We start from the raw sequence: 19,478 nt of genomic DNA on the forward strand, positions 1-19,478 counted from the left end.
AATAATTATTTGATAAAACTACATTTAAAAGATAGTTATTTGGAAAAATTATATGTGAAGGATATTTATTTGAAAAACTTGAATTAATTGGGCGTACATGTATTTATTAATTATTGAGTGATATTTATGGTATTCTAAATTTCAACTCTTTATGCAGTCAATTTAATATTACTTTTATTTTTTCTTGGTATTGGACATTATGGAGTGGTAATGTATTGCCAATATGGAGGACTCTTATGAAATTGATTTTATTAAACCTTTCTATATATTTTTAATAAAATTTAATAGACAAAATTTTATTAATTTTAAAATTTTAAATATTAGAAATTAGCAAAGAAAGTATTGTAGTCCAAAAATAGGTTATTGTAGTTATGTCCTTTCCCTATGAGTTCTTCTATTTAATATTTTATAGTTATTTTGGTCTATTAATATTATATTTTTGCTTTTATAATAATATAGGCTCTCCTTTTTCTAAATCGATTTGGACAGTATAATACATTCTCAAATTAGCCCAAAAAATAGGTTATTGAAGTTATCCTTTCCCTATGAGTTCTTCCATTTAATATTTTAAGGCTGCTTTGGTCTATTAATATTATATTTGTGCTTTTATAATAATATATGCTCTCCTTTTTCTAAATCGATTTGGACAATATAATACATTCTTAAATTAAATTAGTAATAGGACATTATAATACGTTTCAAATTAAATTAGTAATAGGAATTTTTAAGAAGTATATCTTAAAAATAATAGGATTACATGACTAAAAATATGTCTCTACCACAAAAGTAATTATATTAAAAGGAACATAACGTGTTCCTAAAGGTATTAGGTATACATGCTAACATGTAGTATTATATGTCTATGACCAAAAGTAATTATATTAATAGGATTCCTAAAGGTAATCATGTAAGATTCCTAACGTGTAGGATTATGTCCTAAAACTAATACGATTATAAGACTAATATCTAAAATTTCGGTTATGTCATTTTATTATGAGTTATTATGCTTAATATTATAAGGTTATTATTGTAAACCGACATTGTATTCATGCTTATATATATATATATATATATATAGTTAGTTAGTTAGTTAGTTAGGAGTTATAATTACCTTCACATATACTGGAGAAATACACTTAAATCAATAACAGACAACGGCATGACATTAATACAAAGGCTATAGCGCAATCAATGTATAACACTTTGTATACGAGTAGAAACGAGCTCAATGCTCGATCGAGCCATCTGAAACAATGGGTCAAGGCTCGGCATAAGAGGTCGAAGGTACCGATATAACTGAGCTCGATATCGAGGGTCGAAGTTCGAACAAGACCATCAGATTTGCCCTCGAGCTTATCGGGGCACGACCGACCCTGCTTCTAACGGCCTCGAAGAAAAACTTTACCCACTCACACGACAAGTCTCTGTGATTCTCGCCATTGTTCAATCATTATGACAAAAATTACGGGATTAAATCAAAAAGGGAGCCAACGGTCTACATAATTTCCTATAAAATAATGTCTTAAAAGTTTCATTTCCCTGTATATATAAAGGAAATGGTAAGTATTTGGGGAGGGTAACATACTTAAGAGATCAAAATATCATTTTTTCCAGCTTTGTTCATATTATTCTGGCTTCAATAATATCACATCTAAATTCGAAGGAAATTAACCTTGGGAGGCTTAAGTTGTTCAATCTGCATGGTTTGTATTTATTTTTCTACTTATTCTTCCATATTAAATCTGATTTCTCTCTTTGTATCAAATTAGATCACGTATCCTTATAACCACCTATAAATTCAATTGTTATCCGATTTTTTGGGTAAACAGTTTGGCGCCCATCATGGGGCTAAGGATAATAGTGGTTATTTGGTACAAACTTTCATAACACACACTACTTTACACTTGCTCTTTGAAGTATCTTTGATCTCAGGCCGAAAATGGCAAACTCTCAACTGGCACCTCTACATATCGACAACGAGGCTGGTCATCAAGGTGAGAATAACGAGATGGTGCCCGCTAATGCAAGGCCACCTGCTGATGTCGTTGGGATTTAGACTGCAGATCCAATCGATGTAAATTCCCATGTGGTCATCGACGTGAACTTGCGGACTGACACTGAAAATAGCGTCAGTGGTGGAGTCCGATATGCAGCTCTAAACACACAAAACATTGAAGAAGACGGGATTAGTCTACTCATGATCTTCGAAATGCTACAAGCTCAACATGTGGCGATAGCTCAGTTGCAAAGCCAAACCCAGGCACCGAGCAGGGTTGAACCCGATCCACCCCAAGAAGTCACCCGCAGAATGGAACCGGCCGTGGTAAGGTCGAATGAACAAGAATCGGGGACTAACCCTGAAATTATAAAAATGTTCGAGGAGCTGACAAAGCGGATAGAGTCAAGGGAAAAGAGGATCGAAGCGAATGATAAAAGGGTCGAAACCTATAATTCCAAGGTAGATCAAATCCCAGGGGCGACCCCGATATTGAAGGGACTGGATTCCAAGAAGTTCGTGCAAAAACCTTTCCCCCCAAGTGCGGCCCCCAAATCGATCCCCAAGAGATTTCGTATGTCCGAAATACCTAAGTACAATGGAACGACCGATCTGAACGAGCATGTAACCTCTTATACATATGCCATCGAAGGGAACGACTTAGAAGACGACGAAATCGAATCTGTTTTGCTGAAAACATTTGGGGAGACCCCGTCGAAGGGAGCCATGATATGGTATCACAACTTACCCCCTAATTCTATTGACTCATTTGCTATGCTTGCAGACTCTTTCGTAAAAGCACATGCCAGTGCCATCAAGGTCGAAACCAGGAAATCGGACCTTTTCAAAGTCAAACATAAGGAGAACGAGATGCTCAGAGAGTTCGTGTCCCGTTTTCAAATGGAACGAATGGATCTTCCGCCGGTCGCTGATGATTGGGTTGTTCAGGCTTTCACTCAGGGACTCAATATTCGAAGCTCAGTGGCTTCGCAGCAATTAAAGCAAAGCCTGATAGAATACCATGTCGTTACCTGGACGATGTATACAATCGGTATCAATAAAAAATCAGAGTCAAAGATGATCAACTCGGGGCACCTTTGAAGTTATATATACCGCCAGGACTCTCGATAGACCCAAGAGGGACTTCGATTGTGAACTAGGATCAAACGGGGATCGATATCAGCCCTATAATGGAGATCAAAGGAGCAGTGGATCGGGGCGGAATCCCTTGAGGAACGACATGAGAAGTGATCGAGGTCAAAGCAACCCCGGGGGCTCATGACCAAAAATGGCTTTGACAAGACCATCGGGCCTAAAGAAGCACAAAGGCTATCGGAGTACAACTTTAATGTCGATGTTGCTGCCATCGTATCTGCTATCGGGTGCATTAGTGATACCAAATGGCCTCGTCCTCTACAATCTAATCCAGCTCAAAGGGACCCTAACCAGATGTGCAAATATCATGGCACTCACTATCATAGAACGGAAGATTATTGACAGTTGAGGGAAGAAGTAGCCCGTTTATTCAACAATGGGCACCTTCGAGAATGTTTGAGCGATCGAGCCAAGAACCACTTTAGAAACAGGGATTCTAACAAACCGACATGATAAGAAGATACCGAAACTCAACACGTCATAAATATGATCATTGATGGAGCCGACATCCCACAAGGGCCTATGTTGAAACGCACCAGAATCTCCATCACCAGGGAGAAACAAACTTGAGACTACATACCTTAAGGAGCCTTATCCTTCAGCGACGAGGACGCAAAAGGGATCGTACAACCACACAATGACGCACTGGTAATATCTGTACTCGTAAATAAAACTAGAATCAAACGTGTGTTAATTGATCCAGGTAGCTTGGCCAACATTAATCGGTCGAAGGTCGTAGAACAGCTCGGTCTACAAGACAGGATCGTGCCAGCAGTCCGAGTCCTAAACGGGTTCAACATGGCATGTGAAACCACCAAAGGGGAGATAACGTTACCGGTCAACACCGCTAGAATCATACTGAAGGCCATATTTTATGTGATCGAAGGGGATATGAGGTACGACGCCCTTCTCGGAAGGCCATGGATCCACCACATGAGAGCAGTACCCTCAACTCTTTACCAAGTGTTAAAATTCCCAGTCCTAGGGGGGATCAAGACAATCTACGGGGAACAACCAGCCGCAAAAGAGATGTTTGCCATAGAAGAAGTGGTTACAATATCAATGCTCACAACACCGAAGGAACCGAATTCTGGCGCCGATCCAAAAGCCAAATAGCAATTACCGATTCCGACAACGATCCGATAAGGAAAAGACTTACTTCGACGATGATTACGGGGTTTCCCGATTGTTTATAATCCTCGGTGATTCCGACGCAACTAAATCAACGATCGAAGAGTTGGAGCGAGTTGTATTAATCGAGCATTTGCCCGATCGGAAGGTATACCTGGGCACATGATTAACTCCCGGACTTAGGAAAATATTTGTTCAATTCCTTATAGTTAACATTGATTTTTTTTCTTGGTCCCATCTTGATATGACAGGGATCCCACCAAAAATAACCACTCACAGACTAAGCATGGACCCAAAAATTAATCCGGTCAAGCAAAAGAGGAGGCCCTAGTACGAGGTCAAACATGCTTTCATCAAGGACGAGGTATCTAAACTCCTAAAAATGGGGTCCATTCTAGAGGTTAAATACCCGGATTGGTTAGCAAACGTAGTGGTAGTCCCTAAAAAAATAGAATAAACTAATAATGTATGTAGATTACAAAGATTCGAATAAGGCATGCCCCAAAGAATCATTTCCTTTGCCCAACATCGATCGTATAATCGATGCCACGGCCGACCACGAGATCCTCAGTTTTCTCGATGCCTATTCCGGGTACAACCAAATACGGATAGACATGGGTGATCAGAAAAAAACCTCCTTCATCACAAAAAACGGCACATACTGTTATAATGTAATGCCGTTTGGATTAAAAAATTTCGGTGCCACATACCAACGCCTAGTAAATTAGATGTTCGAAGAACAAATAGGAAAATCGATGGAAGTTTACATTAACGATATGTTGGTTAAATTCCTGCGAGCAGAGGACCATTTAAAGCATTTGTAGGAAACCTTCAATATATTGAAAAAGTACAACATGAAGCTGAATCCGGAAAAATGCGCATTCGGAATCGGGTCAGGTAAATTTCTTGGGTTCATGGTATTAAACCGAGGAATCAAGATTAACCCTGACAAGATCAAAGCTATCGAAGGTATTACGGTAGTGGACAATGTGAAGGCCGTGCAAAGACTAACCGGGCGCATCGCCTCCCTAGGGCGATTCATCTCGAGGTCCTCTGATAAGAGTCATCGATATTTCTCGTTGCTGAAGAAGAAGAATAACTTCTCATAGACCCTAGAATGTCAAGGAGCTCTATAAGAGCTCAAAAGATACTTATCGTGCCCACCGCTGCTTCACACACCAAAGACGGATGAACAACTATACTTGTATTTGGCAGTATCTGAGATAGCGGTAAGTGGAGTCCTAGTCCGGGAAGAATGAGGTACGCAATTTCTGATTTATTATGTTAGTCGGACCTTGGGTGAGGCCGAAACTAGATATCCCCACCTGGAAATATTGGTGCTCGCTTTGCTTAGTGCCTTGAGGAAACTAAAACCATACTTCCAATGTCACCCCATATGTGTCGTAACTACTTACTCATTAAGGAACGTTATGCATAAACCCAAACTCTCGGGCCGATTGGCCAAATGGGACGTAGAAGTAAGCGGGTACGATATTGAATATCGATGTCGGACCGTCATTGAATCCCAAATATTGGCAGATTTCGTGGCTGATTTTACACTGACCATGATGCCCGAGGTCTAAAGAGAGTTATTGATTAACTCAAGGACACCTTCAGGAATCTGGACCCTCTTTACATACGGTGCCTCGAATGCCAAAGGGTTTGTACTTGGTATCGTGCTAAAGCCATCAATAGGTAATATAATTAGACAAACTATTAAGACTATGAAATTAACTAACAATGAGGCTGAATATGAGGCCATAATTGCAGGCCTTGAATTAGCCAAAAGCTTGGGAGCAGAGGTGATCGAAGCCAAGTGCGACTCCCTCCTTGTGGTAAACCAAGTTAACGGAAAATTTGAGGTCAGAGAAGAGCGAATGCAGAGATACTTAGACAAGTTACAAGTGACGTTACATCAGTTCAAAGAGTGAACTTTGCAACATGTACCTCGGGATCAGAACAGCGAAGCCGATGCCATCGCTAACTTGGGATTGTCGGTCGAAGAAGATGAGCTTAAAACAGGAGAGGTCGTATAACTTATGAGATCGGTAGTGGAAGAAGGCCATGCCAAAATCAACTCGGCGAGCCTAACTTGGGGCTGGAGGAATAAATACGTGGAATATATAAGGACCGAAAAACTACCCTCGGACCCAAAGGAATCGAGGGCTCTGCGTACCAAGGCAGTCTGGTTTAGTTTATCCGAGGATGGAACCTTCGTCAGAAGAAAGTTCGATGGACCGATGGCAATATGTTTAGGACCAGGGGATACCGAATACGTTTTGAGGGAAATCCACGAAGGTACCTGTGGAAATCACTCAGGTACCGAATCATTAGTTCGAAAAATAATCAGAGTCGGTTACTACTGGATCAACATGGAAAAAGACGCAAAGGAGTTCGTTCAAAAATGCGATGGATGCCAGAGGTATGCCCCGATGATTCATCGAGCAGGTGAGCCGTTACATTCGGTATTGTCACCATGGCCGTTCATGAAATGAGGGATGGACATCGTCGGCCCCCTTCCACGGCCGGCCGGTAAGGCCTAATTTATTTTATTTATGACTGACTATTTTTCTAAATGAGTGGAAGCACAGGCATATGAAAAGGTCAGAGAAAAAGAAGTCATCAATTTTATCTGGGATCACATCATATGTCGATTCGGAATACCGGCCGAGATTGTGTGCGACAACGGAAAATAGTTTATTGGCAGCAAAGAAAGCAAGTTTCTTGAAGACCATAAGATCAAAAGGATCTTATCCACTCCTTACCACCCCAGTGGGAACGGACAAGCAGAATCTACCAACAAAACCATAATCCAAAACCTCAGAAAGAGATTGGTTGACGCCAAAGGAAAATGGAAAGAAGTACTGCCTGAGGTCCTATGGGCGTACCGTACAACTTCGAAGTCTAGTACCGTATCCACACCATTTTCTTTGGTTTACGGCACCGAAGCTTTAATATCGGTCGAGGTCAGAGAACCAAGCATCAGATTTCGACATACAACAAGGGAATCAAATGACGAGGGTATGAGTACGAGCCTAGAACTATTAGATGAAAGGCGTGAAACCGCCCTTGTCCGTTTGGCCGCCCAAAAATAGCGGATCGAGAGATATTATAATCGAAGGGCCAACCTTTGATATTTCAATACTGGGGACTTAGTATTAAGAAAATTTACACTGAACACCCAAAACTCGAACGAAGGGAAATTGGGGCCGCACCGAAAAAAGATTATACAAGGTCGGAACAATGAACGGCGAGCAATTACCATGCAACTGGAATATATCTCACTTAAAATGATATTATTGCTAAGGTACGACCCCAATCCTTTCTTCTATTTTTCTTTTTTACATTTCAAATTGACACTTGCAGGCAACTTACAAAGGATGATACGAGATCCTATGTCTGAAAGCACGCGTTGCACTCTTTTTTCCTTGAACCGGGTTTTTCCCAAATGGGTTTTTTTGGTAAGGTTTTTAACAAGGCAACAAATAAATCGTTCTAACTTATAATCAAAGGCCGGTTGCAATGATCACGACAACATTTGAGGCAGGCCTCTCTTCGGTCAACCTCAAACACTCGAGGGTGAGATCCTTGGGGATATCGAAATTAACATGGCATTTCAACTTCGAGATTAAAGGGCCTCGATTGACAAGATTTATTGTAAGGGCCAAACGGTCAAATGAACTGTGCCCGCTCTAATCACTCGAGCCGTAGCACAAAACGTGTATACATGTATGACTATTATGCATAAGAATAAAAAAGGAGACTCTTCTTTGCAGATAAACATCTCATCTTCAAAAAAGTCACTTGCATTTTTTAAAGAATTTCCTACACCTAAAAGATATCAAGGGCCACCTTATTCCGAGTTCGAACATTCGTTGCACTCGGGGACTGTGGGCATCGCCCGAACTCAACGGCTAAGACCGTTCCGAGTTAATAAAACTTGAGGGCATAAAGCTTATTTGGCATGCCCGAACTCAACGGCTAAGACCATTCCGAGTTAATAAAACTTGAGGGCATAAAGCTTATTTGGCATGCCCGAACTCAACGGTTAAGGATGTTCCGAGTTAATAAAATTTGAGGGCACAAAGCTTATTTGGCATGCCCGAACTCAACGTCTAAGACCGTTCCGAGTTAATAAAACTCGAGGGCATAAAGCTTATTTGGCATGCCCTAACTCAACAGCTAAGACCGTTCCGAATTAATAAAACTTGAGGGCATAAAGCTTATTTGGCATTCTCGAACTCAACGGCTAAGGCCGTTCTGAGTTAATAAAACTCGAGGGCACAAAGCTTATCTGGCATGCCTAAACTCAACGGCTAAGACCGTTCCGAGTTAAAAAACTCAAGGGCATAAAGCTTATTTGGCATGCCCGAACTCAACGGCTAAGACCGTTTCGGGTTAACAAAATTCGAGGGCATAAAGCTTATTTGGCATGCCCGAACTCAACGGCTAAGGCCGTTCCGAGTTAATAAACTCGAGGGCATGAAGCTTATTTGGCATAGCTCGAATTAAAAGTCTAAGGCCGTTCCGAGTTAATAAACTTGAGGGCATGAAGCTTATTTGGAATGCCCGAACTCAACAGCTAAGACCGTTTCGAGTTAACAAAACTCGAGGGCATAAATCTTATTTGGCATGCCCGAATGCAACGGCTAAGACCGTTCTGGGTTAATAAAACGCGAGGGCATAAAGCTTATTTGGCATACCCGAATTTAACGGCTAAGACTGTTCCGAGTTAATAAACTCGAGGGCATGAAGCTTATTTGGCATTACCCGAATTAAAAGGTTAAGGCCGTTCCGAGTTAATAAACTTGAGGGCATGAAGCTTATTTGGCACCGCCCGAGTTAAAAGGCTAAGGCCATTCCGAGATAATTATTTCATGCTAAGGTATTTCGACCGTCGTTAAGATAAATAAAAAAGCAAGGGAGAAATTCAAGAAACGATGAAAGGAAAAAGCCTTACACACATATATATATATATCCAAATTTATTTACAAAGGCTGGATAGCCCCAATGCATGTTTTTACAAAGGCCGAATGGACTCAACAAACAAATGAGTACAAAAGACGAAAAATGGCTTAATCCTCATCGAGTGCTACGTCATCGCCTACGGGCTCTTCTTCACCACTGGACTCACCCGACTCTTCAGATGCCTCGGAATCCTCCTCGGGAAAAGATAGCCTCCGAGCATTGGTTTCGCATGTCTTGGCATTTTCGATTTCGGTCAATATGTCAAAATTCTGAGCATTGACTCCCTCGAGGGTCTCCCTTCGGGATTCCTACCTTGCATGCTTCACCATGTTTTTTGCCTGCTCCAGGATAGACTCGATATCAACTTTGAGTTGGGACACTTTTTTATCAGCTTCGTTTTGGGCCATAATAACTTCTGACTCGGTAGCCTCGAGCTCCTTGGCCAGATTCTCTTGACCAGAAACAACCGAGCTCAGCTGAGATTGGAGTCCCTCGATCATTTTAGGGTGTGCCAAGTTCTTCTTCTTTGCAGCCCGAAACTGAACCTGAGCAGAAGCAAACTGTGTCCAGGCAGTCTCTTTCTCCGAGGCTAAGCGATATGTATTTTTCTTCCATTCCTCGGTCTCGGCTTTGACCGCATCCACCTCACTTCGGAGTTGCTCGATCACGTCAAGTTTATTCTGAACCTGCGAGTTCGGATTGTTAGCTACTGAGTTTGACTCATCATCACTAACTCCAAAAACTATCCTTACCTACTCAACCAGTTCGGTATGTTCCCTACGAGCCGCTTCCAGCTCAGCTTGGGATTTTTCATTAAGGAGCTTGTAAGCATCCCTCTTTTCGGCAAGCTCCCGGGCCTCAGCCTCAAAACGTTTTGACTCCTCCCGGTATCGAAGAAAAGCCTCGTGATGAAGCACCGAGGCCTACAAACACAAAGGAAAAATGTTATGATTATTCATGATTAAAGCTAAGTACATAATAAAGGGACATTCAAAATTACCCGATTCAGCGACTGTTGAGCTTCGTTGAATAGGCAGGGCGCCTCTACCTCATTTATTTTTATTTGATCCTCTTCGGTCACCAAGCATCGAAGATAACTAGCAATCCCCACCGGGGCATAAAGAACCCGGGCGTCCTCCGGGAGGGATATATAAATTACTCGCCTCCGAGTAGGATCAACACTCGGGGCAGGGAACTGATTCACTAATTTTGGGCTCGATGAGGACCCGCCAGCTCCCGGGGATGGTATCTTCCTTAGTACCGGTAGGTCGCTTAAACCGGTAACATCCTCCAAAGCAGTAGAATCTAGGTCGTCAAAAATATTATGGAAAGAATCGGCTACTCCTTAGGCCCCTTTGTCGAGGTTACATTTCAATGTCTGGGCCTCGTTTATCATAGAAGTTGTAAACGAAGGCGACCCAGAAAGGTCTATCACCCCAAGCGCCTCTTTGGGTGCGTTATATTCTGACTGGGATGTACCGGTCACATTTTCTTTCTCGACCTCACTGGCTCAGGCCAAATTGGTCTCAACCCTCTCAGAAACTTCGGTCGTTGTTTCTTCTACGGCCTCCATGGCTCGAGGAATTTCGAAGCCGCTTCTCAAGCGGGCCACTAACTCAAAATTCTCTTCTTCCTTAGATTCATCACTCAAACGATTGAGTGAGTCCGATAAAAGTTCTCGAGCACCAGTTTTCTTAGGTTTCTGCACAAGTCACTTCCTCGGTCTTTTTCTTTCAGGGGCAGAGAGACTCGGAGTTTTCCTTTTCTTCTTCTCTTTACCCTGTTTCGGAGTAGGAAAGTCAGTATATATATCATCGCCAGCTGAGGGAGGCCTCATCTCGACGTCCTTTCCTAAACCTAAAAAATAAAAAAATAACGGATCAGAGATTGATGATGAAAAAATAAGATTAGGTGTATTATTAGGGAAAAACCCTTACCATGATTACGGGCCTCTCATCGGCCCTTTGAGAGCTCATGCCATAAACGCTTGGAGTAAGGTCTCTGTGTCGCAATGCCCTCGACCCACTCTTTATGTTCAGGAACGGGGTTCGGCATTTGAGTGACATCTGCATTACATAGCATCAATGAGAAATCAACTGAATGAAAAGTAATAAAAAGAAAACTGAAGGCAAAGCTAAACTTACATTTCATGTTCCATTTCTCGGGAAATGGCATGTCCGCAGCCCGGATTAAGTCCGAGGTCCTCACTCGAACAAATCGGCCTAGCCAGCCCCGATCTCGATCCTCGTTGATACTCTAGAATAAGCTCTTGGTGGCTCGGCGTGCAAGCTTAATTAACCCTCCTCGGTAAAGTCGAGGGCTGTATAGGCGCATGAGATGGTCGATAATGAGTGGACATCCCTCGACATTGCTCACAAAGAATCAAAGCAGAATAACGATCCTCCAAAATAAAGGATGTATCTGCCCGAGCGTCACATCATACCTTTTGCAAAAAGCTATGATAACCGAGTATAGAGGACCCAACGTGAAAGGGTAAGTGTAAACACTTAAGAAACCCTCAACGTGGGTGGTGATTGATTCTTCAGAGGTAGGAACCACTACGAGTTCGTCTACCCAGTTATAGTCCTCTTTAACTTTATCGAGGATGCTGTCCGAAATCGTACACATATACCTCGAGACCGGTTCACATCGATTCGGTGCCATAGGCGTATTCTCAACCTTGAAGTCAGCCACAGTAGGGCACCCAGTAGGAATATATGATCTCAGGGGAGGTTCCTCAGTAACAATAGTATTTTCAGAAGGTCTTGAAGAAGAATGTGTTTCTTTTTGGGGAATAGACTTTGAAGTTTTTGCCATTTTTATGAAGGAAAGAGATTGTTGATAAGGGGAAGCTTTGAGAAAATCAGAAGATGAAGAATATGAAGTCCTTAGAACGCAAGAAGGATTTGATCGTAAAAGTTCTAACAAATGGATTAAAGGGTATTTATAGGTTCCCCAAGTGGCGGTTCGTCTACCAAGGTAGCCGACCGTCAACTGACATACAACTAATGCCTCAAAAATCGGACTGATGGGTCGTTTCCACTATTCTTATCACCTACGTCATGTACCCATCGTCATGATTTATCGAAGTAAGGACTGAGGGTTCATATCGTTTTTAATCGCTTACTCTCCAAAAAATGAGGGGACTATCTGTATATAGGTAGAACTAAGCTCAATACTCGATCGAGGCATCTGGAACAATGGGTCAAGGCTCGGCATAAGAGATCGAAGGTACCGATATAACTAAGCTCGATATTGAGGGTCGAAGTTCGAACAAGACCATCAGATTTGCCCTCGAGCTTATCGGGGGCATGACCGACCCCGCTTCTAACGGCCTCGAAGAAAAGCTTTACCCACTCACACGACAAATATCCCTGATTCTCGCCATTTTCCAATCATTATGACTGAAATTACAGGATTAAATCAAAAAGGGAGCCAATAGTTTACATAATTTCCTATAAAATAATGTCTTAAAGGTATCATCTCCCTGTATATATAAAGGGAATGGAGTAAGTCTTTGGGGAGGGTAACATACTTAAGAGAACAAGATACCATTTTTTCCAGCTTTGTTCATATTATTCTGGCTTCAATAATATCACATCTAAATTCGAAGAAAATTAACCTTGGGAGGCTTAAGTTGTTCAATCCACATGGTTTGTATTTATTTTTCTACTTATTCTTTCGTATTAAATCGATTTCTCGCTTTGTATCAAATTAGATCACGTATCCTTATAATCACGTATAAATTCAATTGTTATCCGATTTTTTTGGGTAAACACACTCAAGATGGCATAATTGATACGATACATATCGTTAAGAATCACTCAAAAGATAAAAACAACAACAAAGAAAAAGGGAAAAAAAAAACAAAAATAAACGGCAGAAACCATAGGTTAAGACTGGAAAATGTTGGAAGCCGCAAGATCAGTTTGATGGAGGAGTTGCAAGTGTAGGAATGGTAGGAAGTGACGGCATTTTGGGAAGAGGACTATTGGCAGGCATTGGTGGTAGAGTCATCTTTGGTACAGAAGGCAATGTAGGCAAAGATGGTAAATTAGGTGTAGTTGTTGGAAGTGTTGGCAAAGAAGCAGCACTTGGCAATGGTGGCAATGTGGCTGCTGTTGGCAAATTTGGAATTTTAGGCAATTGTGGCATTGTTGGCTGAGGCAATGATGGGATTGTAGGCAAGTTCGGAAGTTGAAGTATGCCGCGAGCAGCATGTGTTGTAGTGATGCTTGATAAGGATAGTAATGCTATGAACAAGAAAAGGATAGAGTAGTTGCTGGAGGAAGCCATTGTCAATAGGAGTATGTGTGTTTTGACTTAGTTTGCTAGATTGCTTTGTGTTCCAAGCAAATTCAGTTGTGTTTTGTTTGATCATCTCTAAAGGGTATATATAGGGAAAGTTCTTGAGGGTCTATGAGGATTTGGTGAGATGTTGCATATGCTCTAAATTTTAAAATTCTATTGTTAGTTAACCTTCTCAAATGTTGGTTTGAGAAAAATGCACCAGTATTCGTCCTGCTAGATTAAGCAAATCTCTCTGTTCTTTACCTATTAGGAAGAAGTAAAAATTAGAGTTCATTTCTTGTCGCAAATATTTACTTGTAGCATACCATATTTCAATGGATTGACCTACTTTTTCTACCACGTATACATTCCCATAATGATGGTGTGTTTCCAAAATCAAACTTTGTTGTTCAACATCTTGAACTAGCCCTCCCTTAGAAGGTATTGTTACGAAAATTAATGAATGTAGATATATCACATTTGCACGATATTGGTATCCTATTCCTGTAATCTCCCCACTTTAATTTCTTTCTTTAAACAATCCAAGGGGAACCAAGTTTAGGGGGTGATTTACTCCTATTTATCAACAACAATTAGTACAAATTTGAGTACGTCTCAACGATATCTCTATTAGGAGGAATCATAATTACAAATTGACTAGCTTTATGTTGGGAGTCAGTCTATCATAATCCTCCTCCTCTATTTTGACTTGGGACATGCAATGTATGCAAGCTCATAGGGTTATGCATATTCTTTTTTCATATGGATCGATTATTAGATTAGAAAATCTATATATTCAAACTTCATTTTGGAGGAATGTAAACTAATGCAAATATACTGCTTTTCAATATAATATGTAGAGGCAGAGTTAAAGCTGATTAATTACTTTTATACTGGTCATGGTCTTATTTGGAATTTCTAGCTTAGTACATTCCAAAATTGTTAAACAAGAACGGCTTACTTCTTGAAAGCTGCCTTATAACAACAATCACATACGCTGTAAGAAAGTTGGAAAATGAATGCAGTGTAAGAAAAGATTCCAAGTATTTGATTGAAATGAAGATAATTTGCACTGATTTGTTGCTATGGTAATTGGCTGATTTTCATGTGTGTACAGAGAGTCCTATTTATATACGTGTCGCTTGTTGATAGGCATAAACCATTGTCCATTGCATCAGAATTTATGATTTCTAAATTTATTCAGGTTATTTTTCGGTTTTCATAGTACCAAGCTATTATTACTTGTTTTTGTTATTGCTTATCTATTTTCCGGTCCTAACGATGCTGGTATTATCTGTTTGGATGCTGTTGTTGTTACTGATCTTCCGAGGTTCTATCGGAAACACCTTTTCTATTCCTCCGGGATAGGGATAAGGTCTGCGTACACACTACCCTTCTCAGACCCACTTGTAAGATTTTACTGGATTTCTAAATTTATTCAGGTTATTTTTCGGTTTTCATAGTACCATGCTATTATTACTTGTTTTTGTTATTGCTTATCTATTTTCCGGTCCTAACGATGCTGGTATTATCTGTTTGGATGCTGTTGTTGTTACTAATCTTCCGAAAATACCTTCTCTATTCCTCCGGAATAGGGATAAGGTCTGCGTACACACTACCCTTCTCAGATCCACTTGTAAGATTTTACTGTATTGTTATTGTTAATTTATTCAGGTTGATATTAAAGTAGTGCACTGCCTGTCCGGGTGTCTCTGTTACAGGATTTACCAGCGTTTAATTATTTTGTATTATATCTCTTTCTGAGTGTGACTTCAAAAGTGCATTATTGGTAATGCCACTGTTCTACTACAAATGACCTTGTCAAAGTATTATTTTTTTGCGGAGTTTAATTATCTTCACATGTACTGGAGATACGAGAACTGCACATAAATCAATAATAGACAACTGCGTGGCATTAATACAAAGGTTACTCTGCAATGAACGTATAACACTCGGAGAGTACATATAAATGATACGATACATATCGTTAAGAATAACTCAAAAAATAAAAACAACAGAGAAAGGAAAAAAAAATAAAAAATAATCAAAAGGCAGAGACCATAGGGTAAAACAGGAAATGTTGGAATTTGTTAGCTCACCTTCACAAATGTTTGGTTTGAGGGCAGATGCACTAATTTTAAGTCAAGAAATTTTCTTAAAGCGGTTATGCATAGATGAAGTTTGGATCAACAATATTTGGTGAACAATTAGTTCAACGCTAATTGATGAAATCATTTTTTATATTTTACTTGACTTTACTCAGGGCGGCTCTAAGGTTATTACAAGTAAGGCTTGTGCCTTAGGCCCCCAAATTTGGGGACCTTATTTTTTAGAAATAATAGGTTTATAGGTATTATTTTTAAAATAATTGGTGCTTTTAGTACAAAAGTAGAGTTTTTCCATAATAGTTGCCTAAAAAAAATAAGTTTTTCAAAATTTTAGTTGATAAAATCTTATCTTAGATCAATAATGTCTCAAAACAGATTAAAAATTTGTTGTACTATCAATTAAAAAGAAATTATTAGAGAAAATCGATTATAAAAAAATTATTAACAACTTTGCATTTCAAAAAGCTAGAAAACTAGACTTCAAATAAAAATATATACTGGATCATAATATTCTTTTAAAAATTTAGGCCTTATATTAAACTTTGACTTTATGCCACGTGTCCTTGAGCCGTTCCTGGATCTTTACTACATATGCTTTCATGAAATATCAATTCCCAACTGCCATCACTGCATGTGAATATTACTCTCTTATTCATCATAATTATTTAACCCACTTCTCTATTCCTATCTTAAGTAATTCACCCTCTTTCTGAATAGTGGTTTTGTTCTCCTTTAAAACTTTAAAAATATTCAAACCAATATAGTATATAATATTTTGTATATGAATAAAAAAATACTTTGTGCCATTTTATATTAAATATGGTTGATCCGAACTTCATCTATGTATAACTACTTCCAGAATATTATTGACTTAAAAAGTTTGTGCATCCTCAAATCAACATTTAGGAAGGTGAACTAACAATAGAGAGGCTCATGTTTCCACACCCAAACATCACATACAATCGTGCTAGTTTTTCAACAACTTTCCCTATATATAGTACCCTTTAGTAAATGATCAAACTCACTCAATTAAACAGACTTCCAACTTCTATTATTAACTTCATTTCCTTTAAACAAAGCAATATATCAAATTGACACAATGGCTTCTTCCAGTTGCAACTGCTCAATCCTTTTCTTGATTATAGCATTATTTTCCTTATCAAGCATCCACACAAGCGATGCAGCTCGCGGCCTACTCCAACTTCCAAACTTGCCTACAATACCGTCATTGCCTCAGCCAACAATGCCACAGTTGCCTAAAATTCCTAACTTGCCAACAGCAGCCACATTGCCACCATTGCCACCATTGCCAACACTTTCAACAGCAACACCATTGCCTTCTTTGCCTACTTTGCCTTCTGTTCCGAAGATGACTCTGCCACCAATGCCTGCTATGAATCCTATTCCCAACATGCCTTCACTTCCAAACATTCCAACTATTCCAACCATGCCTACACTTTCACCTCCTCCATCAAACTGATCTCGCGGATTCTAATATTTTACCTGTTTTATGCTTTGTGGTGTCTATCGTTTGTTTTTTCTTTATTTGTCGTTTTAGAGTTTTGAGTGATTCTTAATTATGTATCGTATCATTTATACTCTCTGAGTGTAATGCATTTATTGGCTCAGTAGTAAGTGTCTTTTATTAATGTGATTGATTTTTATGTAGTTTTCCGGTATATTTTCATGATAAGCAAAGATCAATCTATATGCATTTTTCGAAGAAATTTGAGCATAAATATACATAGGGGAAAATTAAGTTATTTTGAGAATCCTACTTAATATAATATAATGAATTTAATAAGCTTTATCATTTCCATTTTTAACTGAAAGCAATCGCGAGTAGAGGAAGTTCAAATAGAGCGAATATAAAGCTTCCCAAACATTTATTGTTGTTCCGCAGTGTGCCATTTCATGCATTTACACAAAATATTTACATAATATAGTTTTCGGCCAAAGAGGATTCAATTGAACCCCTCGCACTTATTTGGCTCCTCCGCTAAAAGGAATAAAGAAAATATATGAAGATAATTAAACTCCTCAAACTTGGGCTACTTTTCCGACCATGCCAATACAATTTTAGGCAATAACAAAAAATAAAGAAATAAAAGAACTTTTAAAGATTAAAGGGTTCACAAGAGAAAATCTTACATCAATACGAAGAATAAACTTGCAATATCATAAAGAAAAAGTAAGGTACGATGTATTATTACATAAAAAGATTGGGTATAAAAGATAAATTAGGAATATTTAATAATAAAAAAGGAGAGAAAAAAAAAAGGTAACGACGCGATCACGCCATATTGGTGGTTCCATAAAGTAGCATTTTCGTCGTTATGTAACGACAGAATTAAAGATACGATACAATAAAATTTAAATAACAATCAAGACAAATAGTATTTAATAAAGCAATAATACAATACAACACGTAATACAAGTACTTTTCTTTTAATGCAAGCCCTCGAATTAATAGGGCTCAATGCTAAACCTCCCTTCCATGTATACGCAAAGAATTGAAGATCTACAACTACAATGGCAACTGAGATAGATACTCTTAGTTCTAAGAGGAACGTACAGTTGCCATCACAATACTTAGGCTCAATAATCCTTCCCCTTCCCGAAGAAATCATCTGCATGGAGATACTCCCAAAGCTGGCCGTAAAGTCACTGTTGCAATTCAGGTGTGTTTCAAAATCATGGCTTGCTCTAATCTATAGCCCTAAATTGTTACGATCCCAATGTATGCCGTGATGACACCTAGCTTCTAAGATTAGGTAAGCCTAACACTTGCTGATTTAATAATAAATCTCTAACCAAATAACTAATAAGCATGAAACAGAAGTCTCTATAATAAGCCAACAATCTCAACATGATAGAATATCCCAAAACCGGTAGTATAAGTTATAAGCTTTTCTAAGAATCACTAGAAATAACAATACATCACTCTTCCGGACTAATAGGACACAATGGAAATAAAGTGTAACAGAAGGTGACTTCGGAGCCTGTGAACGTCCGGCAGGTGTACCTTGAAATCTCCGGCCGCTCAGGAATAAGTCTCAGAACCAACTCGGCCCGATGTATTTGGATTTGCACAAAAATATACAGAAGCGGAGCATGAATACACCACAGTGGTACCCAGTAAGTATCAAGCATAACCTCGGTATTGTAGTAACGAGGCCAGGTCAAGACACCTACCGGACATGTAAACCTGTGCAGGATATGACATAAAGCTAACAAGGAAAGAATATCAATATAAGGCCAATCGCAAAAAGATCTCAAATTACAATTGGTAGTGAAAATAAGGGGAGCACGAATGGCAACGAGAAACAACCACGTAACTAAGCAAACAATATAGTCTAGGTACAAATGAAATATGAATGGATTCAAGTAAGGGAATCCGTGACAACTCAATCAACTAAATCATTCCTAATGCACGAATTTCAACAAGAGAATAAAGTAACTTTGTAGAACGAGGGACACTTTGTCTTTTATGAAAGACAAAGAAATGAGAAACAAAAGGGACCACAAAGAAATTTTTGATTTTGTATTATTATTTATTAACTAGTGGTCGTATCCGTGCGATGTGCGGTCAATATTAAAAAATATTAATTAAATTAAATTGTGATAGAGATTTTTTGAACATATTAGATTGTATTGCTTTAATAAATTTCAATTGTCATCTAATTTGTCAATACAATAAACTCAATTACAATATATCTATTAAATTAAAAAGGAGACTTATATAGTTATAATAACTTTTTTGTTCTGAATTTTTTATTATATTATCCAATGTTCAGTATTATTACATTGTTAATATAAATTTGTATTAG

The 19,478-nt window shown here is 39.1% G+C and overlaps 2 protein-coding genes across 2 annotated transcripts; one reads left to right on the forward strand and one right to left on the reverse strand.

The window, feature by feature from the left end:
- Nucleotides 1-13,174: 13,174 nt before the first annotated feature.
- Nucleotides 13,175-13,546, reverse strand: LOC104119368 (protein PELPK2-like). Its single transcript, XM_009630860.1, has one exon. The coding sequence runs from the start codon at nucleotides 13,544-13,546 to the stop codon at nucleotides 13,175-13,177; it is 372 nt and encodes a 123-aa protein (XP_009629155.1).
- A 3,201-nt stretch (nucleotides 13,547-16,747) lies between these two features.
- LOC138909231 (protein PELPK2-like) lies at nucleotides 16,748-17,128 on the forward strand. The gene has a single exon (XM_070200417.1). The coding sequence runs from the start codon at nucleotides 16,748-16,750 to the stop codon at nucleotides 17,126-17,128; it is 381 nt and encodes a 126-aa protein (XP_070056518.1).
- Nucleotides 17,129-19,478: the final 2,350 nt, after the last annotated feature.

Source organism: Nicotiana tomentosiformis, chromosome 4 (assembly GCF_000390325.3).
Source record: "Nicotiana tomentosiformis chromosome 4, ASM39032v3, whole genome shotgun sequence".
NCBI classification, from domain to species: domain Eukaryota; kingdom Viridiplantae; phylum Streptophyta; class Magnoliopsida; order Solanales; family Solanaceae; genus Nicotiana; species Nicotiana tomentosiformis.